The sequence below is a fragment of the Harpia harpyja genome, chromosome 4 (genome assembly GCF_026419915.1).
Source record: "Harpia harpyja isolate bHarHar1 chromosome 4, bHarHar1 primary haplotype, whole genome shotgun sequence".
NCBI classification, from domain to species: Eukaryota; Metazoa; Chordata; class Aves; order Accipitriformes; family Accipitridae; genus Harpia; species Harpia harpyja.
In genome coordinates this window covers 83,286,764-83,308,586 of record NC_068943.1, presented here as the reverse complement: position 1 = coordinate 83,308,586, position 21,823 = coordinate 83,286,764, and the positions used below count along the sequence as shown (strand labels likewise).

Here is a 21,823-nt window from a genome sequence, read left to right as displayed (position 1 = left end):
CCTCCGGCGGAACCGGGGGCCATAAAGCGCGGGGAAGCGGCAGAGCCCTGTTTGCTCTCCCTGCGCCTTTCCGTCCGACACCCCCGGCTGGGGGGGGGCCCGCGGGGGCTCCTCGCCCTCCCAGGACCCCCCCCCCGGGGGCTGCTTAGGCTCCAGTGATGTACCTTCAGTCCCAGACACTCCTCCATGCCCGTGGGGAAGGTGGGGGGCACACAGTGGACACCCCCTGCCCCATCCCCTTTGGGTATCCCTGGGGCCACCCCTCACCCTGCCCGGGGAGGTGCGGGGGGGGGGATGACACTGCAGCCGGGAGTGGGGGGGTGGCATTTCTACCCGCTGGCAGAGCCATCCTGTGACCTTTGGAAAATTGCTGTTTACTGTCACTCGGGGGAAATGGTGCAGAAAGTTCTCGCCTCCCTTCTCCCCCCCGCAGCGGGGTCTGCTCTGTGCGGGGGGGGGGGCTGGGGGCCACCCGGACCCCGATCCTCCCTCCCGGCCTCAGCTCGGGGACATCCGTGACGATGCAGTGACATTGCCGCTTGTGGGCTTTGGTCCCAGTCCACAGCAATGGGACCGGGGGGTTGGTGTCCCCCAGCCACCACTCTGTGCCCCCCACCGCGAACCCCATGATGGGGCAGAGCCCCCCCGTCGGGGCACTCCTCTGCCACGGAGGGGGCTCAGCCCCCACCGGGGCGATGCTGGATTCGGCCTCGGTGTCCCCAAGGGCACGTGGCAGGCTGCTGCGGTGGGGGGGGGGGCATCCGCAGCCCCCATCGATCCAATTAGCCCTTCCATCGACCCGTGCCTTCGTTTGCGGGGACGTGAAAGGTGCTGGGCTGGGGGGGGCTGCACCGGGGCTGCTCCCACCCCCCCCGGGCTCATGAGGGGGCTCAGCCCCCTCTCCCAGGCTGGCGTGGGGCTGGGCACCGCACGGCTGGGGCAGCGTGGACCCCCACTTGTGTCCCTGCATGCCGGTGTGACACTGTGGCCATGCTATGGGGACGAGTCCCCCCCGGGGCTGGGGACAGCCACGGGGCCGGGACCCCCGTGGTGGCACTGCCATGAGCCGTGCCCCCGCCGCCGCTCGCCAGGGTGATGGCCCGGTCAGGAGTGGGGAGCGTGTCCCCTCCAGCCGGGCCGGTGGCACCCCACAGGGTCCTGGCCGAGCCGTGTCCCCTCCATCCACCTGGCTGGAGATGTGGCTGCTTCTGGGTGGGAGCATCTTGGGGCTTTTGGGGACCCCCCCCCGCTTCTGCCGCCCGTCCCCATCCTAGCACCCACGTGGTGGCTTTGGTGGCCCCTTCCCAGTTTGGTGGGGACACAGACCCCCCCACTCGCAGCACATCCCCGCCGGGCGCCTTTGTGCCTCAGTTTCTCCCTGGAGGCCAGGGCTGGGTGATTGCTCCTTAATGCCAAATCCATAACGAATTAGTGTCCCCCCCGGTGCGGGGGGGCTCATGGCGGGGGAGCGGAAAGGGCAGCTCATCCGTCCTGGAGGGCTGTGACAGCGGTCGATGGCGGTGACGGGGGCTGCGGTGACGGGGGCTGCGGTGGCGGGGGCTGCGGGTGGCGGCTCCGTGCCCTGCCGTGGTGTCTGGGGAAACTGAGGCAGCTGCGGGCCGTGTCCCTTCCCCTGTGCTGTCCCCCGTGGGTGGCTTGTGCCAGGGCTGTGGGCCGTTGTGTCCCCGCTGTGTCCCATGTGCTGTGCCCGTGTCATGGCTGTGCCGTGTTTGTGTCCCTGTGTGTGGCTGATGTCCCTGTGTGCCACTGCCACGTCCCGAGGCTGTCCTGGGGCCACACGTGTGCCGTGGCCGCGTGTCACATCTGTGTCCCCGTGCCATGGCTGCCTGTCACATCTGTGCCTGTGTGCCCTGCCTGTGTGCCGTGGCTGCGTGTCACATCCGTGTCCACGCGTCATTGCTGTGTGCCACACGCCACGGCTGTGTGCCGCTGTGGCTGCGTGCCGTGTCCCTGCACCGTGCCCGTGTGCCGTGGCTGCGTGTCGCATCCATGTCCACGTGCCGTGCCCGTGTGGCATTGCCATGTGCCGCACGCCGTGTCCGTGTCCCGTGGCCGCATGCCGTGTCCCCGTGCCGTGTCCCATCCGTGTCCCCCGTGCTCCGTCCGTGCCCTGTGCCTGCACCCCAGCCCCTCGCTGCGCCAGGCTCTGCCAAGGGACGGTGACAAGGTGCTGGCACGTGTCCCTGGGGCCGGGGGCCAGTGGAGGCGGTGGGGGGGGGGCTGCCGGGGTCCTGCCGTGCCCGTGGATCGGTCACGGGTGAGGGAGGAGCCAGCAGCCCCCCCGGAGGCTATAAAACCCCAGGCGGGTGAAGGAGCCTTCGCGTCCCCGGCACTGTCACCCCGCTGCCAGGCCCTGCCTGTCACCTCCCGCCTCCTCCATCGTGAGTGCGGGGACAGCCCGGGGACGGGGCTGGGGTCTTGGGGGGGGGGTCCCGTGGAGGGGAGGTGTCCCTTGGGAAGGCTGGAACTCCTGGGAGGGAGATGTCCCCTTGGGGACATGGGGGGGGAGGTGTCCCTTGGGTTGGACTGGGGTCTCTGGGGTCCTTTGGGGTGGGAGATGTCCCTTGGGGATACTGGGGGGGGGTGTGTGTCTCTGGGGGGAGATGTCCCCTTTGGGAGATGGGGGGGTCACCGGGGTCCCCAGGAGGGATATGTCCCCTTGGGGACTTACAGGGGTTGTCCTCGGAGATCCCTGGGAGCAAGATGTCCCTTTGGGGAGAATGGATGAGGTTCCTGGGGGTCCCTGGGAGGGAGGTGGCCCCTTGGGGACATTGGGGGGGTGTCTGGGGGGTCCCTGGGAGGGAGGGGGCCCCTTGGGGACATTGTGGGGTCTCTGGAAATCCCTGGGGGTGAGATGTCCCTTTGGGGAGGTGGGGTGGTCTCCAGAAGAGAGATGTCTCCGTGGGGACAAGTGGGGGGTCCCTGGAGGGAAGATGTCCCTTGGGGGGGGGGGGGGGGGGCTGGGGTCCTGGTTTGGGGAGGGAGACATCCCCTTGGGGAGCAGGGGGCCCTGGGGGTGCGATGTCCCTGCAGGGGACGGGGTCCTCCGGGTGAGACACCTCTGTGGGCTCGGGGGGGGGACACGGGGGCTTTGGTGGGGGGCAGAGCTGCTCCGAGGGTACCCGAGGGTGACGGGGGTGATGCGCACACAGAGCTGTCCCCCTGTCCCCACGCAGATGATGACGTCCCCGAGGCCGTGGCGCGTGCTGGTGGCCGTGGCCCTCTGCGCCCTGCTGTTCCTGGGCACGCTGGCGGCTGCGTACCCCCCCAAGCCCGAAAGCCCCGGGGACGACGCCTCCCCCGAGGAGATGGCCAAGTACTTCTCGGCCCTTCGCCACTACATCAACCTGGTGACGCGGCAGAGGTGAGCGCGAGCTGAGCGTGAGCGCGAGTTGAGCGTGAGCGCGCGCGTGCGAGCCCGGTGGCGCTTGTGCAAGCCCCTTTGCACGTGGAGGCAAGTCCCCGTTTGCACGCTCGTGCCTGCCCTTTTGCATCCCCCGTGCGCCCTGTTGCACGCACCCCGCAGTTCCCGTTTGCACGCTTGTGCACGCTCCGTTGCGCGCGCTCGTGCGCACGTGGGTTCCCGTTGGCGCGCCCACGTGCGCTGTGTCCCGCAGGTACGGCAAACGCGCCAGCCCTGAGTCCCTGGTGTCGGAGCTGCTCCTCGGGGCCAGCAGTGGCAGGTCACGGTGAGTGTCCTCGTCCCCGTCCCCATCGCCCCATGGACAGGGAAAGGGGCTGCACCCTCTCCTGCACCCTGGGGTGGGGGGGCCTGGGGGTAGTTTGGGGTCCCAGAGAGCATCGGGGGTCTCGTCCCCCCCGCCTTTTCTCATGCCAGCTCTTCTCCGCAGGTACGACGATGACTCCGCGTGGTGACCGACCCCCCCAGCCCCCCCGTCCCCCAAATCCTCCCCGTCTCTCCGCATCTCCCTAAAGGACCCGGGGCTCCACCGCAGGGTGGGTCCCAGCACCCGGGGCCAGCGTGGGCCCCCCCGCCGGGAGGGCCGGGGACCCCCAGAACCTGGCCCGGGGGTGTCCCGCTGGGGGGGGGCCCTGACCCCGTCTCCTCCCCACCGCTGTCAGGGGGGTCCCGCATGGTCCCCCAGCGGCAATAAAGAGTGCGATCGTGGGCACCCGTCTGGGCTGTGTGTGCTGGAGGGAGGGGTGCGGGGGAGATGGAGGGGTGCGGGGGGGATGGAGAGGTGCAAGGGAGATGGAGGGGTACAGGGGGGATGGAGAGAGGGGTGCAGGGGAGATGGAGGGGTGCATGGGGGATGGAGGGAGGGGTGCAGGGGAGATGGAGGGGTACAGGGGAGATGGAGGGGTACAGGGGGGATGGAGAGAGGCAAGCAGGGGAGATGGAGGGGTACAGGGGGGATGGAGGGAGGGGTGCAAGGGAGATGGAGGGGTGCAGGGGAGATGGAGGGGTACAGGGGGGATGGAGGGAGGGGTGCAAGGGAGATGGAGGGGTACAGGGGAGATGGAGGGGTACAGGGGGGATGGAGGGAGGGGTGCAAGGGGGATGGAGGGGTGCAGGGGGGATGGAGGGGTACAGGGGGGATGGAGGGAGGGGTGCAAGGGGGATGGAGGGGTGCAGGGGGGATGGAGGGGTGCAGGAGAGACGGAGAAGTGCAGGGGAGATGGAAGGAGGGGTGCAGGGGAGGATGGAGGGGTGCAGGTGGTACAGGAGGGATGGAGAGAAGGATGCAGGGGAGAATGGAGGGGGGGTGAGGCTGGGTGGAAGGAATAAGGGACAGGGGACCCACTGGGGTGCAAGGGTGGAGGGCTGGGGAGAGATGGGGGGGGGGGGTGTGGAAGGGTCCACAGGGGAGTAGATGGAGGAGTGGAACGGGGGGAGGGGGGTGGGAGAGGGTGCGCTGAGGGGCTGGGGCACGCTGGAGTTGGATGCTGGGGTGCACTGGGTGCAGGGGTGCACAGGGTGTGGGGGGTAGCGGGGGGCAGTGGCTGGGGGTTCTGGGGCGCACTGGGTGCGGGGGGAATACACTATCAATGGGTGTTGGGGTGCACGGGGTGTGGGGGTGTGCTGGGTGGGGGGGCTGCAGTGATGCTGGGGTTCATGGGGCACGGCTACATTAGTGGTGGGTGCTGGGGTGCACTGGGTGTGGGGGTGTGGGGTGCACTGGTGGTGGGTTCTGGGGTGTACTGGGTGTGGGATGCACTGGTGGTGGGTGCTGACACCCACCGTGGGGTCCCTGTGGGGACTGTGGCTGTCAGGGGCTGTGTCAGGGCTGGGCTGGGTGTCCCCCACCCCTCTGACCCCCCAGCCTGGCCCGTGGGGGGAGTGGGGAGACAGTAATGTCCTCGGTCATGGCCACAGAGGTGGGCTGGCTGCTGTCCCCCACCCCCAGCTCTGCCGCCCACTGTCCCTCTGTCCTTCCATCCCCCCCTCACCCCCACGTCGCACCCTCCACCCACCTGGCCCCCCCCGCTGCCCATCCATCTGTCTGCCCCCCCCAGCGTCCCTCTGTCCCACTCCCCATCCCTCTGTCCATCCCTCGCTGTCCCTCTGTCCTGCTGCCCACCCCTCCCGCCAGCCTCCACCCTTGCACCCCACCAGCCTCCCCCGGCTCTGCCCCTCTGTCCCCACTCCTGTCCCTCTGTCCCCACTCCTGTCCCTTGGTCCATCTGTGGGGCTGAGATGCTCTGGGGACCGACGCCGGACACCCGGGTCCGTGTCCTCGGTCCTGCCGGGACCCCCCCCAGCCCAAGGTCAAACATTAACCAGGGCTATGCGAGGGGCCAGGTGTCCCTGTCACCCCCTCCCGATGGCCCCTGTCCCCCCCCCGGCCACGTGGCCACCTGGCCACAGGTGCTGTGTGGCAGGGTGACATCAGCGGGGGGGACGGGGGGGGATATAAAGGCCAGCACCGCGGTGGCAGCGGTGTCACCAGGAGTCGACGGCAGCGTCCCCCCCGTCTCGCCACGTCCCTCCGTCTCGCCGTGTCTCCGTGCCACCGCTCGTGGAAGCAGGTGAGTGGGGCCGGGGACTTGTCCCCGTGGGGGGGGGGACAGGGCTGGGGAGGGGGGTGGGTGGCAGCACCCGTGCTGGGGAACGAGGTGCTGAGGGGTGGGTGGGGGTGCGGGAGTGTGCAAGGATGTGCCAAACGGGGTGTGCACGTGTGCAAGGGGGCGGGGGCGCGCACGAGGGCGCGAAATGGGCGCGCACACGCGTGTGCGCAAGGCTGAACGTGCGCATCTGTGTGGAGGGGTGTGAAACGCGGCGTGCACGCCCGCGTGCTTGAGGGTGAGCCGGGGGGGGTGCGCGCTCTGGGAGCGCAGCTTTTTCGTGCGCCCTGGGAGCGGGGAGAGCGCGCGTGTGTGCGTGCACGTGCACCGCTAGATGGGCGTACACCCACGCGTGTGCGTGCTGTAGGAGCGGAAGGTTTGTGCGTGCGCGTGAGCGCTCCCGCAGCAGAGATGGGTGTCTGTGAGCGTGCAAGGGGGTGCGCGCGTGTGCATGGCTCTGCACGTGCCTGCGTGCGCGGCCTCAGGAGCAGAGGTTTGGCGTGCACGCCTGGGCGCGTGCCGAGCGCTGCGGACTCAAAGGCGCGTGGGGGGGGGTCCGCGTGTGCACACGCATGTTTGCGTGTCGGCGTGCGTGCGGCGCGGTGCCGTCGGCGGAGCCTGAGGCCGCTGCGTGCGGTGCAGCCATGGCTCCCCGCTGGCCCTCCCTGCTGCTCCTCGCCTGCGCCCTGGCGCTGCTGGCCGGGCACCCTGGCACCGCCGGCCCTGCGCAGCCCACCTACCCCGGGGATGATGCGCCCGTCGAGGACCTCGTCCGCTTCTACAACGACCTCCAGCAGTACCTCAACGTGGTCACGCGGCACCGGTGAGCGGCGAGGCGGTGGCGGGGGCACGGCTGCGGGACCCCTGTGACGCGCTGCCCGGTTGCGACGTGCTCCCCGTTGCAATGGACTCCCTGTAGCGATGCACTGCCCCGTTGCAATGTGCTCCCTACTGCAACGTACTCCCTGTTGCAACGTATTCCCCGTTGCAACGCACCCCTTGTTGCAAAGCGCTCCCTGTTGCAGTCCTTTTACCTGCTGCAACCAGATCTTTGTTGCTCCCCCTTGCAGTGCGCCCCCCATTGCAATGCGCTCCCCGTTGCAGCGCGCTCCCAGTTGCAACGCGCTCCCCGTTGCAGTGTGCTCCCCGTTGCAGCGCACTTCCCGTTGCAACGCACTCCCTGCTGCAGCACACTTCCCACTGCAACATGCTCTGCACTGCTGCACGGTCCCCATTGCAGTGTGCTTCCCACTGCAATGCACTCCCCATTGCAACACACTCCCTCGTTGCAACACGCCGCCTGTTGCAACGTGCTCTCCTGCTGCAGCCAGCTCCCTTCCGCAATGAGTTCCCCCATCGCAGCACACCATTGCACCATGCGGCCTCTTTGCAACCTGCCCAGTTGCTGCAACCGGCTCCCTGTTGCAGTGCAATTCCCGCTGCAATGTGCTCCCTGCTGCAACTTGCTCCCATTGCCATGCGCTTCCCATTGCAATGTGCTCCCCACTGCAGCACACTCCCTCGTTGCAACATGCTGCCTGTTGCAACATGCTCTCCTGCTGCAACCAGCTCCCTGTTGCAGTGCAATTCCCGCTGCAATGTGCTCCCTGCTGCAACTTGCCCCTGTTGCCACGTGCCCCCCATTGCAGTGCGCATCCCATTGCAATGCGCTCCCCACTGCAGCGCCCTCCCTCGTTGCAACACACTACCTGTTGCAACGTGCTCTCCTGCTGCAACCAGCTCCCTTCCACAATGAGTTCCCCCATCGCAGCACACCATTGCACCATGCGACCTCCTTGCAACCTGCCCAGCTGCTGCAACCGGCTCCCTGTTGCAGTGCAATTCCTGCTGCAACGCGCTCCCTGCTGCGACTTGCTCCCGTTGCCACGTGCTCCCAATCGCAATGTGTTCCCCATTGCAGCGCGCTGCTCCCCTGCAACCCGCTCCTCCGCTGCACCCTTTGCTCGCTGCAGCCGGCTCCCCCCCGTTGCACCGTGCTCCCCATTGCGTGGCGCTGCCCCCCAGTAACGTGTTCCCCCCTCGCAGGTACGGCAAGCGGTCGGGCAGCCGGGTGCTGTGCGAGGAGCCCTTCGGTGCCGCAGGGTGCTGAGCCCCCAGGTGAGGGGTGGCAGGTGGGGGTCCGCACAGCGACCGAGCTGGGAGGGGGGGGACTGGGGGACGGATGCTGGGTGAACCCCCCAGCACCACCCGTGCCTCAGTTTCCCCAACAGACATCATCCTGGGTGGAGGTGGGGGAGCCCCAGGGTGGGGGACGTGGGGTCGGGGGAGGCTCCGGGGGGGGTACTGCGGGGTGCTGGGGTGCTGACCCCCTCTCATTGCAGGGACACTGCCGGGGCAGAGCGGGTGAAGAGGAGCCCGGCGGAGTGCAGCACCCACGGCACCCACGGCACCCGCTGCACCCACGGCACCCGCTGCACCCATCGCCCCGGGGCCGGTCCGGTCCCCCCAGCAATAAACCCCCTTGCAGCCACCTCCTGCCTCTGCCTGCTCGGGGGGGCGGGGATGCCTGGGGGGCACTGGGACTGGCGGGGCTGGGGACACTGGGGACAGCTGGGCTGGGGACACTGGGGCTGGGGACACTGGGGGTGGCTGTGTTGGGGACACTGGGGCTGGGGACACTGGCGGCACTGGGGGTGGCTGTGCTGGGGACACTGGGACTGGGGACACTGGCGGCACTGGGGGTGGCTGTGCTGGGGACACTGGGACTGGGGACACTGGCGGCACTGGGGGTGGCTGTATTGGGGACACTGGGGCTGGGGACACTGGCGGCACTGGGGGTGGCTGTGCTGGGGACACTGGGGCTGGGGACACTGGCGGCACTGGGGGTGGCTGTGCTGGGGACACTGGGGCTGGGGACACTGGCGGCACTGGGGGTGGCTGTGCTGGGGACACTGGGACTGGGGACACTGGCGGCACTGGGGGTGGCTGTATTGGGGACACTGGGGCTGGGGACACTGGCGGCACTGGGGGTGGCTGTGCTGGGGACACTGGGGACACTGGGGGCACAGGGGGTGGCTGTGCTGGGGATACCGGGGCTGGGGACACTGGGGGGCACTGGGGCTGGGGCTGCTGGTACTGGGGACACTGAGGGCACTGGGGCTGGGGACACTGATTCTAGTTGTGCTGGGCACTGTGGAGGCACCAGTGAGCGGGCACTGGGAATACTGGTGCTGGGGACACTGGGGATGCTGGGACTGGGGACACCAGTGCTGGGACATGGCGTGGGGTGCCCCACTGCTTGGGTGTCGGTGTCAGCACTGGGGGTTTCCCCCCTCCGTGGGACAAAATGTGGGGCTGGGGGGGGGCCTCGTGTGTCCCTGCACACGTCTGTGGTGCGCTCGCACACGCGTGTGTAAGCACACACCCACGTGCACGAGGGTGCCCCAGTGTGCCCGGCCACCCCACGCCTGCGCGGCCGTCCCCGTCGGTGCCAGTCACGCGTCCCCAGCACCGCCACGGGTGAGTGTTCACCAGGCCGGGGCTTGCACACGCGTGTGCGAGCACCCCTCGGGCGTGCGTGAGGGTGCAGATGGGAGTGGGGTGGCTCGTGCTGGCAGCCCCACGGCGCGTGTGCCACGGGGCTGCGTGCACGGGGCCTGCACACGCGTGTGCACGGTGCACACCCAGGCCTGGCGCCACGCGTGTGCAAGGCGAGGGGAAGGGGGCGTCATTCCTGGGAGTGCGCGCGTTCGCGCGTGTGCAGGTGCGTGTGCACACGAGCGGGGCGCGGTCCCTTTAAATCCGCGCCCCCCCCCTCCCCGCGCGGCCCCCCCCCCCGCGGTTGCCACGGCAACAGCGCGGACCCGCGCGCCCCCCCCCCCCCCGCCCGCCCCCTTAAAGGGGCCGAGCCCCTGCTGTTCTCCCCTCCCCAAGCCGCGGGAAGCTGCGTGGCTGCGTGCGTGGGGAGGGTGGGGGGGGCTCCCACGGGTGAGCACGCACGGGGGAGCGGGTGTGGGTGTGCACGCGGGTGTGCAAGCCGGGGTGAGCGGGTACGGGGGCGTGCATGCACGGGGAAGGCGGGGGGGGGGGGAGAGCACGCCCCGTGGGTTTGCACGCGAGCATGAGCACGCGTGGGGTGCGTGTGCGGCGCGGGGGGGGGTCTGCACGCGCGTGTGAGCATGCACGGGGACGCGTGCCCGCGGGCGGTGGCGCGGGCTGGCACGCCCGCGTGGGGTGTGCGCGCCACACGCGCGTGTGCGCGCCCGCGGCTCTCCAGGCTGTGCACGAGCGTGCACGCCGAACGTGTTTATCCGCACGCGGGCGCGCACACGCGTGAGCGTGCAAAGCCGCGTGTGCAGCAACCGCACACGCCTGCGTGAGCGCACCCACGCACGCTTCCCCCCCCCCCGCTCCCCGCCCACGCGGGTGTGCAAAGCGTTTGCACGCACCGAAGCCGACGCGGCGGCACCGTCCTATGGGTCCCTTGTACACGCGTGTGCAAGGCTCCCCGTCTGCACGCGTGGGCCGGGGGGGGGCGCGGTACCCGGATCTTGGGGGGGGGGACGACCGGGGAGGGGGGGGGCAGGCGGGAGGCCCGGCTCTGCCGCCCGCAGCCATGAGCGGCCCCGGTGGTGGGTCCCCGCCGGCCGGTCCGGTCCCCGCCATCGCCCCCCTGGGCCCCCAAGGTACGGGGGGGGGGGACACGGGGGGGGGCGGTGGCGGTGGTGGTGGTGGGGGTGATGCCACGCAGGGGGCTGGCGTGGGCAGGGGGTGTTTGGGGATGGGGTGGGGTGGGGGTAGGGAGATGGGGGATGCGGGGGGGGGGTGTCTTGGGTTATGCTGGGATCTCCTAGATATGGGGGGGCTCTCTGGATTGCAAATTCCCCCCCCCCCCCCGCGGTTGCATGGCGAGCATCCCCCGCCATTGCAGCGCTGCTTCTCCTCGCAGCGCAGCGGCTCCCGCTTGCATCGCAGCCCCAGATGCATCGCAACCCCCCCCCTCCGATTGCATTGGGACCCCCCCCAATTGCACTGGACCCCCCCTCCCAATTGCATTGCCCCCCCCCGGCTGTTTTGCAACACCCACATTTGCATTGCCCCCCCCCCCCATCCCCCGACTGTATTGCAACACCCATATTTGCATTGCAAACCCCCCGACCATTGCATTGCACCCCCTCATTGCATTGCACCCCCCCCGGCTGTATTGCACCCCCCCCATTTGCAGTGCAATCCCCCCAGCTGCTGCATGTACTGGGTGTGGGATTGCCCCCCCCCCTCCCGGGGGGGGTTTGAGGAATATTCTCCCCCCCCCCATCAACAGGCAGCCCCCCCACAGTGCTGACTTTAGGGGGGGGCTCTCTGTGGCCCCCACCGCAGGGACTGGGGGTACAGTGCAACTCCCTGCAGGTACGGGGGGCTGAGGGGGGGGGATTGAGGGGGGGGGGAGAGCAGGTCCTTGTGTGGGTGAGCTCTTTGCACGGGGATGGGGTGCTCCTCAGTCGGGGAAACTGAGGCACGGGGGGGGCTGTGGGGCTGAGCAGCCAGGATTAGACCTTAGCCCCCACCCCGAGGTGTTGGGGGGCTCCTGCCTACCCCACGGCCCCCCCCCCCCCAGGCAAGGCACGTCCGTTTGTCTATCCTTCCTGTAGAACGAGGTGTGGGGGGGTCCCTGCTCCCAGGGGACCCCCACACCGTCCCCCTCATTCCCCACCAGGTCCCATAACCCCGGGGGGAGTGGGACAGGATGGCGTGGGGCACGGGCACCCCCCGCTCCGTTTGACTTTCACCCACATTTTGCCGCTCTCTCCTGCTCTGCCCCCCCCCCCCATGTCCCCATGTCCCCCCCCTTTGCCGTGTCCCTGTGTCATCCCCCCCCCAGCCATGCAGCAGGTCCTGGACAACCTGATGGGGCTCCCCGGCACCCCGGGGGCCGCCGACCTGGACCTCATCTTCCTCCGCGGCATCATGGAGAGCCCAATAGTAAGGTCCCTGGCGAAGGTACGGTGACACGGGGGGTGGCACCGTGTCCCCGTGTCCCCCCCCCAGACCTCCCGCTGCAGGTGGCAACGTGTGGGGCGCGGGGCGGGGGGGGATGTGGGGGCACGGGTGTGCGTGCACGGGTGGGCACGGGTGTATGGGTGCACGAGTGTGTGCATGCACCTGTGTGCTTGTCTGGAGGAAGATGCACATGCGTGTGGATGCATGTACACGTGCATGTGTATACCTGCGTGTGTATGTGTGCACATACATGGGCATGGATGTATGCACGTACATGCGTGTCTGTACATGGATGCGTGCTCGCACATGCGTGGGTGCATACAGGGAGGTGGCTGTGCATGTCTGCGCATACGTGTGTGCGCGTGCACGTGTGTGTATGCATGTACGTGTGCATGTATGCACGCACATGTGCGTGCATGGATGTACGCTCGCAAGTGGGTGCGCACGCACGAATGTGCGCGTGCGCGTGCGCGCAGGGAGGTGTGTGCGCATGTTTGCACGTGTGTGCGTGCGCACGCATGGAAGTGAGCGTGCACATTGGCATGTGCGTGTGCGCACGCCTGTGCGTGTGAGGCTGCAGCGTGGGGGTGAGGGCGGGCCACGCGTGGGGTGGGGGCAGGGGAGGGTGCTGGGTGTGCATGGCTGGGTGGGTGTGAACGCGTGTGTGTGTGCACGTGTGTGCGTGTCACCCGCCGGCCGTGTCGATGGGGTGTGTGTGGCTGGCCCCACGTCCTGCGTGTTTGCCGGTACGTCTGCGTGTATTTGCACGTGCACGCGGTCGTGCAGCGGCGACGTGCGTGCAAGGGCGTGCGCACGCGGGCGTCTGAGGGATGCCCCTCTGCATCCAAAAGGGTGGCTTGGCACGCGCGCGTGCACGCAGGGCGCTCCGCGCGTGCAAAGGGCGCGTCGGCGTGCTCGCGCGTGTGCGTGCGCACGCTGGGCCATGCCACGGACTCCCCCGCTGCGGGCCGGGGACCGTGTCGTGTGTCCCCCCCCCCGCTCCCTGCATCGAGAGCAGATGCCGGGGGTATTAGCGAGCGGGTGGGCGGCGCGGGGGTCCCTAATCCCCCCCCCCGATCCCCCCCCTCAGGCCCACGAGCGGCTGGAGGAGACGAAGCTGGAGGCGGTGAGGGACAACAACCTGGAGCTGGTGCAGGAGATCCTGCGTGACATCGGGCACCTGGCGCGGCAGGACAGCGCGGCCGCCGAGCTGGCCCGCATCCTGCGCGAACCCCACTTCCAGGTGGGGTGCGCGAGGCCCGCGCGTGCGAGGCGGGTGCGATAACGCGGGTGCGATAACGCGGGTGTGACAGCCCACCCACTCCCCTCCACCCGGGGTGTTGCAGTCTCTGCTGGAGACCCACGACTCGGTGGCTTCCAAGAGCTACGAGACACCCCCACCCAGCCCCGTTCTGGATCCGACCTTCAACAACCAGCCCGTGCCCCCCGACGCCGTGCGCATGGTGGGCATCCGCAAGACGGCCGGCGAGAACCTGGTGAGCCCCAGCGTGGGGTGCTGCGGGGTGCTGGGGGGGCGTTGCTGGGTGCTGCGGGGTGCTGGGGGTGCTGGGGGCGTTGTGGGGTGCTGGGGGGGTTGTTGGGTGCGGGGGCCGTTGCAAGGTGCTGCGGGCATTGCAAGGTGCTGGGGCCATTGCAGGGTGCTGGGTGTTCTGGGGGCGTTGTGGGGTGCTGGGGTCATTTCAGGGTTCTGGGGGCGTTGTGGGGTGCTGGGGGTGCTGCAGGGTGCTGGGGGTGTTGCTGGGTGCTGGGGATGCTGGGGGCATTGTGGGGTGCTGGGGCTGTTGGGTGCTGGGGCCATTGCAAGATGCTGTGGGCATTGTGGGGTGCTGGGGTCATTTCAAGGTTCTGGGGGCATTGTGGGGTGCTGCGGGTGTTGTTGGGTGCTGGGGGCATTGCAGGGTGCTGGGGGGTGTTGCTGGGTGCTGGGGATGCTGGGGGCATTGTGGGGTGCTGGGGGTGTTGTTGGGTGCTGGAGGTGTTGTAGGGTGCTGGGACATTGTGGGGTGCTGGGGGTGTTGTGGGGTGCTGGGGACATTTCAAGGTGCTGGGGGCATTGCAGGGTGCTGGGGGCTTTGCGGGGTGCTGCGGGGTGCTGGGGGGCATTGTGGGGTGCTGAGGGCATTTCAAGGTGTTGGGGGCATTGCAGGGTGCTGGGGGTGCCGGGGGCATTGTGGGGTGCTGGGGGTGTTGTGGGGTGCTGGGAACATTTCGAGGTGCTGGGGGGGTGTTGCTGGGTGCTGGGGGTGCTGGGGGCGTTGTGGGGTGCTGGGGGTGTTGTTGGGAGCTGGGGCCATTGCAAGACGCTGCGGGCATTGCAAGGTGCTGGGGCCATTGCAGGGTGCTGTGGGGTGCTGGGGGTTCTGGGGGCATTGTGGGGTGCTGGGGGTGTTGTTGGGTGCTGGGGCCGTTGCGGCATGCTGGGGGGGTTTCTGGGTGCCGGGGATGTTGTAGGGTGCTGGGACATCGTGGGGTGCTGGCGTATTGCAGGGTGCTGGGGACATTGCAGGGTGCTGGGGGTGTTTCTGGGTGCTGGGGACGTTGTAGGGTGCTGGGACACTGCGGGGTGCTGTGGGCATTATGGGGTGCTGTGGCCATTGTTGAGTGCTGGGGGGGCATTACGGGGTGCCGGCAGCATTGCCGGTGTGACCGGAGCGTGCCGGCTGGGTGACATGGGACGCTACGGCGGGGACGCCGGCGTAGGGCTGACGTGGGGCCGTGTCACCCAGGGGGTGACGTTCCGGGTGGAGCGGGGGGAACTGGTCATCGCCCGCATCCTGCACGGGGGCATGGTGGCACAGCAGGGGCTGCTGCACGTTGGGGACGTCATCCGGGAGGTGAACGGGCGGGAGGTGGGCAGCGACCCACGGGCGCTGCAGGACAGCCTGCGCCACGCCAGCGGCAGCGTCGTCCTCAAGATCCTGCCCAGCTACCAGGAGCCTCACCCCCCCCGGCAGGTACCGGCACCCCCCCCACCCCGCACCCCTCCATCCGCATCCCGCACCCAGCACCCTGCCCACGGCTCCCTCGTCCCCTGCCCGTGGGTCTGCGTCCCCCCGTCTCTGTGGCCGTGTTGTCCCCGTGCCGCCCTGCCGACGTCCCCATGCTGGCGTGTCCCGCGTCCCCCTGCCTCGTGCCCACGTGCCCCGTGTCCCCTTGCCACGTGCCTCAGCTCCCCACGTGTCCCCCCAGCCCCACGACCCCCACGTCCCCCTGTCCACGCACACCGGTAGGGACTCGCCCCGTGCCCACGTGCCCCGTGGCTACTGGGACCCCAGTGCCCCCCCGCTGTGCCCCGCGCACCCGGCACTGGTGGTGGCACCCGGCTGCGGTGACACCTGCACTGTCCCCATCCCTGCCCTGTCCCCGTCCCCGTCCCCCACGCCAGGACCTGGGTGCCTGGGTGGCAAAGGGTGCCCTGTGTCCCCCCCCCCTCCGCCGTCCCCTCCCGGTGCCAGCCTGGCGCAGGCGCCTGCCGTCACCCTGGCTCCGTGGGGACAAAGCGGCGCTGTCACCGCGTCCCCTGGCACGGCGTGTCCCTGCGCCGGGCTGTCCCCGTGGCACCCTGCCGCTGCCAGCGCAGGGCAGAGGTCCCGCGCGCAAGCACACGCGTGTGCGGCGCCTGCGTCCGCCCTTGCACGCTGCCGCACGCATGTGCGCCGTCGCGAGCGCGGCGGCGGCGGCGCTGGCCGCCTGCGCGTGCCTGTGCGTGGGCCTGGGGCTGTGCGTGGGTGCCACCGTGGGTGCCCTGTGGGGCGCGGCGGTGGCCGCCGGTGCCGCCTGCGTGTGCGCGGGTGCCGTGCGTGCCTGGCTGCGCCGGACGGCGGGGGAGCGCCAGGGTGGGGGGGGGCGCCTAGCCAGTTGCACACACGCGTGTGTGTCCACGCGTGCGTGCGTGGGGCGGCTCCCGCCTTTCCCGCTGCCACCCTGGGGAAACTGAGGCACGGGCCGGCAGCGTGCGGGCGATGCAGAGAGGGGAACCCAAGGGTCCGGCGGCCTCCCCTGCCCCCCCCCACTGACCCCCCCCCCCCCCGGTGCCCAGGTTTTTGTCAAGTGTCACTTCGACTACGACCCGGCCACCGACAGCCTCATCCCCTGCAAGGAGGCCGGGCTCAAGTTCACCGCCGGTGACCTGCTGCAGATCGTCAACCAGGACGACCCCAACTGGTGGCAGGTCAGGGGGGGGGCCCTGGGGGGTGGGGGGGGGGTGTCTGGCCCTTTTCCCCCTTCCTGGGGGACCCCCCAGCAGCTGGGGTCCACAGAGGGTCAGGGGTGTCCCTGGAGCTGGGGAGGGTCCTTGGAAACTGAGGGGTCCCTGGGAGCTGAGGGGGGGTCCCTGGGAGCTGGGGGGGGGTCCCTAGGGCTTGGGGGGGGTCCCTGGGAGGGGTTCCTGGAAACTGAGGGGGTCACTGGGAGCTGAGGGGGGTCCCTGGGAGCTCGAGGGGTCCCTGGGGCTTGGGGGGTCCCTGGGGCTGGGGATGGTCCCTGGAAGCTGGGGGGAGTCCTTGGGAGCTGGGGGGGGTCCCTGGGGCTTGGGGGGGTCTGTGGGGCTGGGAATGGTCCCTGGAAGCTGGGGGGAGTCCTTGGGAGCTGGGGGGTTCCCTGGAAACTAAGGGGGTCCTTGGGAGCTGGGGGGGTCCCTGGGGCTTGGGGGGGTCTGTGGGGCTGGGGATGGTCCCTGGAAGCTGTGGCAGGGGGGGGTCCCTGTGGGGCTGGGGGGGTCCCCGTGGGGCCGGGGTCCCCATGTGCGGCGCTGTCCCCCCCAGGCGTGCCACGTGGAGGGGGGCAGCGCGGGGCTGGTGCCCAGCCAGCTGCTGGAGGAGAAACGGAAGGCCTTCGTCAAGCGGGACGTGGAGGTGGCCCCCACCTCCGGTACGGAGCCCCCACTCTGGTACTGGGTGGGCACACGGCCCTGGGGGCGGGGGGACAGGCAGTCACCTCCCGAGGGGGAGCACGGTGGGTCCCCTCCACCCTATGGCAATGTCCCCATCGCCCCACGGTGATGTCCCCATCCCCGTGGCACTGTCCCCGCGGCAGGTCCCCGACTCCCTGGGGTGACGTCCCCACGGCACTGCCCCTCCGGCAGGTTCCCAGCTCCCGTGGCACCGTCCCCGTGCCACGGCACTGTCCCCGTCCCCGTCCCCTTCCCCAGCTCAGCCAGCCCTCGTGCCCTCGGCAGGGACCCTGTGTGGCAGCCTCAGCGGGAAGAGGAAGAAGAGGATGATGTACCTGACGACGAAGAACGCCGGTGAGCGTCCCCTGATGGCGTTCCCCCAGGGAAGGGGGGGACGGTCCCCAGGCCATGCCCATGGCAGGCTCGTGGTGGCACCTCACGGGATGGGGTGCCTTGGGGTCCCCACGGCACCCGGCTTGGGGTCCCGCTGGGGGTGACAGCCCCGTCCCTCGCCCAGAGTTCGACCGCCACGAGCTGCTGATCTACGAGGAGGTGGCCCGCATGCCCCCCTTCCGCCGGAAAACCCTGGTGCTCATCGGCGCCCAGGGCGTGGGCCGCCGCAGCCTCAAGAACAAGCTCATCATGTCGGACCAGGCGCGCTACGGCACCACCATCCCCTGTGAGTGTCCTCGTGAGCATCGCTGTCCTCCGCGAGCATCGCTGTCCCCGTGAGCATCACTGACCCCGCCAGCATCACCATCCCTCACCAGCATCACTGTCCCCTGCAAGTATCACTGTCCCCTCTGAGCATCACTGTCCCTGCCAGCATCGCTGTCCCCTGTGAGCATCACCATTCCCATGAGCATCACTGTCCCCTGCGAGCATCACCATCCTCGTGAACATCACTGTCCCACACCAGCATCCCTGTCCCCTGCACCAGCATCCCTGTCCCCGCCAGCATCACTGTCCCTTGTGAGCATCCCTGTCCTACACCAGCATCCCTGTCCCTGCCAGCATCACTGTCCCCTGCGAGCATCCCTGTCCTACACCAGCATCCCTGTCCCCTGCGAGCATCCCTGTCCCTGCCAGCATCCCTGTCCCCTGCAAGCATCCCTGTCCCCGCCAGCATCACTGTCCCCTGCGAGCATCCCTGTCCTACACCAGCATCCCTGTCCCCTGCGAGCATCCCTGTCCCCGCCAGCATCACTGTCCCCTGCGAGCATCCCTGTCCTACACCAGCATCCCTGTCCCCTGCGAGCATCCCTGTCCCTGCCAGCATCCCTGTCCCCTGCAAGCATCCCTGTCCCCGCCAGCATCACTGTCCCCTGCGAGCATCCCTGTCCTACACCAGCATCTCTGTCCCCTGCGAGCATCCCTGTCCTACACCAGCATCCCTGTCCCCTGCGAGCATCCCTGTCCCTGCCAGCATCCCTGTCCCCTGCAAGCATCCCTGTCCCCGCCAGCATCACTGTCCCCTGCGAGCATCCCTGTCCTACACCAGCATCTCTGTCCCCTGCAAGCATCCCTGTCCCCTGCGAGCATCCCTGTCCCCGCCAGCATCACTGTCCCCTGTGAGTATCCCTGTCCCCTGCAAGCATCCCTGTCCCCTGCGAGTATCCCTATCCCCCACCAGCATCCCTGTCCCTTGCGAGCATCCCTGTCCTACACCAGCATCCCTGTCCCCCATGAGCATCACCATCCCCAGCACAGCCCAACGTGGCCACCACCGGGGAACTGGGCATGCGTGTGCAGCATCACAGCCCCGTCCCCGCAGGCTGTGGGTGCTCCCCAGGGTGGGACCCGCGGGCTGGGTGGGTGACGCTCAGATGGGCCATCCCCGGAGCAGACACGTCACGGAAGCCGAAGGAAAACGAGAAGGACGGGCACGGGTACCGCTTCGTGTCGCGGGGGGAGATGGAGGCGGACATCAAGGCGGGGCGGTACCTGGAGCACGGCGAGTACGAGGGCAACCTCTACGGCACCAAGATCGACTCCATCCGTGCCGTGGTTGAGGCCGGCAAGATGTGCATCCTGGACGTCAACCCCCAGGTAGGGGACCCGGGGTGGGGGGGACACCAAGGGGGTGGAAGGGGCTGCCCACCACCCCAGGGCTCAGTGCCATCCCCTCCCGCCCAGGCGGTGAAGGTGCTGAGAACGGCTGAATTCGTTCCATATGTGGTCTTCATCGAAGCCCCCGGCCCCGAGATGCTGCGGGCCATGAACCGGGCGGCACTGGAGAGCGGCGTGGCCACTAAGCAGCTCACGGTGGGTCCCCTCTCCGGGGAGGGCAGGGGGGGACACGGGGAGCGATGGGGAAACTGAGGCAGGGTTTGTGTGGGGCAGGAGGCCGACGCCAGGCGGACGGTGGAGGAGAGCGGCCGGATCCAGCGCGGTTACGGCCATTACTTCGACCTCAGCCTGACCAACGACGACCTGGAGCGCACCTTCGGGCGGCTGCGGGAGGCCATGGAGAACCTGCGCGCCCAGCCTCAGTGGGTGCCCGTCAGCTGGGTTTACTAGTGCCCCCCCCCACACCCCCCCCCTCACCCGGGGGGGGGGGGTCCCCACCACCTTCACCCCCCCACCCCCAGCCCGGCCAGGAGGAGGAGGAGGAGGGAGGAAGGTGGTTGTGCACCTGCCGTCTCACCCACTGGTGTGATGAGTTTGCCGTGCTCAGCGCTGGGGTGGGGGGGGAGGTGGCTCTCTGCAGAGCCCCCCCCCTCGCCCAAGCCTGGTCCCTGTCTCCCTCCTACCCACACCCAGATTTATGGGGGGGGGGGGCAGAAGCAGCCAGTGGGGTCCCATGGGGGTGACAGACCCCCCCTCCGTGCCCAGCACCCACACAGCTAATTCACTGCCAAAACCTCCCCCCTGCCCCATATGATCCCAGGGGACCGTGCCACCCCCCCAGCCGGGTTTGCTGTGAGCTGGGGGGGGGCACGGGGAGGATGGGGGTCCTCCAGCACTGTGTGGCTCTGGCCCTTTGTAGCCCCGTGCCTCAGTTTCCCCCTGGGGAAGCCCACCCTGTGCCTCAGTTTCCCCATGGGGAAGCACACCCCGTCCCGGGGCAACGCGTGGGTCGGGACCCCCAGGGCTGGGGGTGGGGGGGTCACACCCAGCTGGAGCCCCATAGACTGCCATGGACCCAAGTGTCCTGGCTTACCCCCCCCCAGGCTGCACCCCCCCCCCCCCCCAGGGACCCCCTTTCATCTTTACCAGAGTGGGGGTCCCTCTCTGTCCCTTGTGCCCCCCCCATCACCACTTCCCAGGTAGCAATAACCCCCCGAGCCCCCCTGCCCACGTGGGTTCTGCCCTGTAATTAACCTTTAATTAACCCTGTAATTAACCCCGGGGGGGGGGGCTGTTGTTGAGGGCTCACTGGGGCACTCCTGGGGCTGTCTTGGGGGGGGGCTGTCGTGGGCTGACCCCAAGGGATGGGGACACGGGGAGCGCAGGGCACACGCGTGCAGGTGCGTATGCACACGCGTGTGCCCCCCCTTGCCGGTGGCGTGTGTGTGCCCCCCTCCCTCCTGCCCTGAGCCCCCCCCCCCCCCCCCCCCTCGGCCACCCTCTGTCCCCGTCCCCATCCCCGGGTTGTTCCTTTTTGGTACTTTGCTGTGACTTTTATTAAAGATAAAGGTGAGAAAAGCAGCAGGTTTGTCCCTTACGGCCAAATCCAGCTGGTGGTGGGACACTTCTGGGGGGGGGGGACACATGGTGTCACCGGTGTCACCTCTGCGCCACCCTGCCCGTCTCCCACCTGGTGCTGATGGTTTTTTCTCTGCAAATCAGTGTTTCGCCCCAGTTTGGTGCCTGGAGGGTGTTTGTGGGGCTGGGTGGGGGGGGACAGTGTGTGTGTGCGCGCGCACACGTGTGTGCATGCACACACGCGTGTGTGTTCACGTGTGGCTGTATTTGGGGTTTGGTGGTTGTGGGTGCTGGGGGGGGTGTTGGGGGGTTGGTGGGGGGAGTAGGGGGGGTCTGTGTGTGTTGGTGCGCACATGTGTGTGCATGTGTGACATTGCACACACAGGCCCTTACTGGGTGCTGCCGGGAGAGGTCAGCAGAGCTGCAGGCACTAGAGCTGGGGGGGGGTGTGGGTGTGGGTGTGCACGCGTGGGTGGGTGGGTAAGGAGGGGGTATGGGGGGGGTGTGTGAGGGGTGTGCAAGTGTGTGTTTTGCACAGGGGGTGTGTGTATGGGTGTGCAAATGTGTGTTTGCACAGACATGCATGTGGGGGGGGATGCATGTGTTAGCCCGTGTGTGTGTACGGTTTGCTTGCACAGGTGTGTAGGTGTGCGTGTGCTTCCTTGCACAACTACGGGCATGCATGCATTTGCACAGCTGCATCCGTGCATGCACATGTGCGTGTGCAGCACCCAGCACACCCCAGCACCACACACCCCTCCACCTCATGCACGCGCCTGTGCACCACCCACACGCGTGTGCACGCACCCTGTCACCCCAGGGCCTGGCCCCTCTCCCGCCATGTCCCAGTGTGTCCCAGCACCACCACCAAAGAGTTAAGGGGTGGGGGGGGGGGGCCCAGGACCCCTTGCTTCCTGCACCCCTCGGCTGTGAGCTGCCGTGGCCATAGGGTGCTGTGGCCGTAGGGTGCCGTGGCCATAGGGTGCCATAGCCATAGGGTACTGTGGCCATAGGGTGCCATAGCCATAGGGTGCCATAGGGTACTGTGGCCATAGGGTGCCGTGGCCATAGGGTGCCATAGCCATAGGGTGCCATAGCCACAGGGTACCATGGCCATAGGGTGCCGTGGCCATAGGGTGCTGTGGCCATAGGGTGCCATAGCCATAGGGTGCCATAGGGTGCCATAGCCATAGGGTGCCATAGCCACAGGGTACCATGGCCATAGGGTGCTGTGGCCATAGAGTGCAGTGGCTATAA

The 21,823-nt window shown here is 68.8% G+C and overlaps 3 protein-coding genes across 10 annotated transcripts; all 3 read left to right on the top strand.

Annotated features, from left to right (window-relative positions):
• Window positions 1–2,351: 2,351 nt before the first annotated feature.
• Window positions 2,352–4,145, top strand: LOC128141279 (peptide YY-like). The gene is made up of 4 exons (XM_052785878.1): window positions 2,352–2,402; window positions 3,198–3,385; window positions 3,639–3,710; window positions 3,873–4,145. The coding sequence occupies exons 2-4, from the start codon at window positions 3,198–3,200 to the stop codon at window positions 3,895–3,897; spliced, it is 285 nt and encodes a 94-aa protein (XP_052641838.1). The 5' UTR covers window positions 2,352–2,402; the 3' UTR covers window positions 3,898–4,145.
• Window positions 4,146–6,631: 2,486 nt separating this feature from the next.
• LOC128141321 (pancreatic hormone) lies at window positions 6,632–8,539 on the top strand. The gene is made up of 3 exons (XM_052785931.1): window positions 6,632–6,871; window positions 8,095–8,166; window positions 8,391–8,539. Exons 1-2 carry the CDS (start codon window positions 6,693–6,695, stop codon window positions 8,156–8,158), a joined length of 243 nt encoding a protein of 80 aa, XP_052641891.1. The 5' UTR covers window positions 6,632–6,692; the 3' UTR covers window positions 8,159–8,166; window positions 8,391–8,539.
• A 1,439-nt stretch (window positions 8,540–9,978) lies between these two features.
• MPP2 (MAGUK p55 scaffold protein 2) lies at window positions 9,979–20,486 on the top strand. 8 transcript variants are annotated; one of them, XM_052785231.1, is made up of 12 exons: window positions 9,979–9,996; window positions 11,888–12,006; window positions 13,097–13,249; window positions 13,353–13,502; window positions 14,754–14,981; window positions 16,067–16,198; window positions 16,791–16,896; window positions 17,204–17,272; window positions 17,436–17,597; window positions 18,765–18,967; window positions 19,055–19,183; window positions 19,262–20,486. In XM_052785231.1, exons 2-12 carry the CDS (start codon window positions 11,890–11,892, stop codon window positions 19,436–19,438), a joined length of 1,626 nt encoding a protein of 541 aa, XP_052641191.1. In that variant the 5' UTR covers window positions 9,979–9,996; window positions 11,888–11,889; the 3' UTR covers window positions 19,439–20,486. The 8 variants fall into 8 exon arrangements, with proteins under 8 accessions (XP_052641191.1, XP_052641194.1, XP_052641192.1 ...); XM_052785234.1 differs by having other exon boundaries at window positions 9,980–10,050; window positions 11,888–11,988; XM_052785232.1 differs by having other exon boundaries at window positions 9,981–9,996; window positions 11,888–11,988.
• The last annotated feature ends 1,337 nt before the right edge of the window (window positions 20,487–21,823 follow it).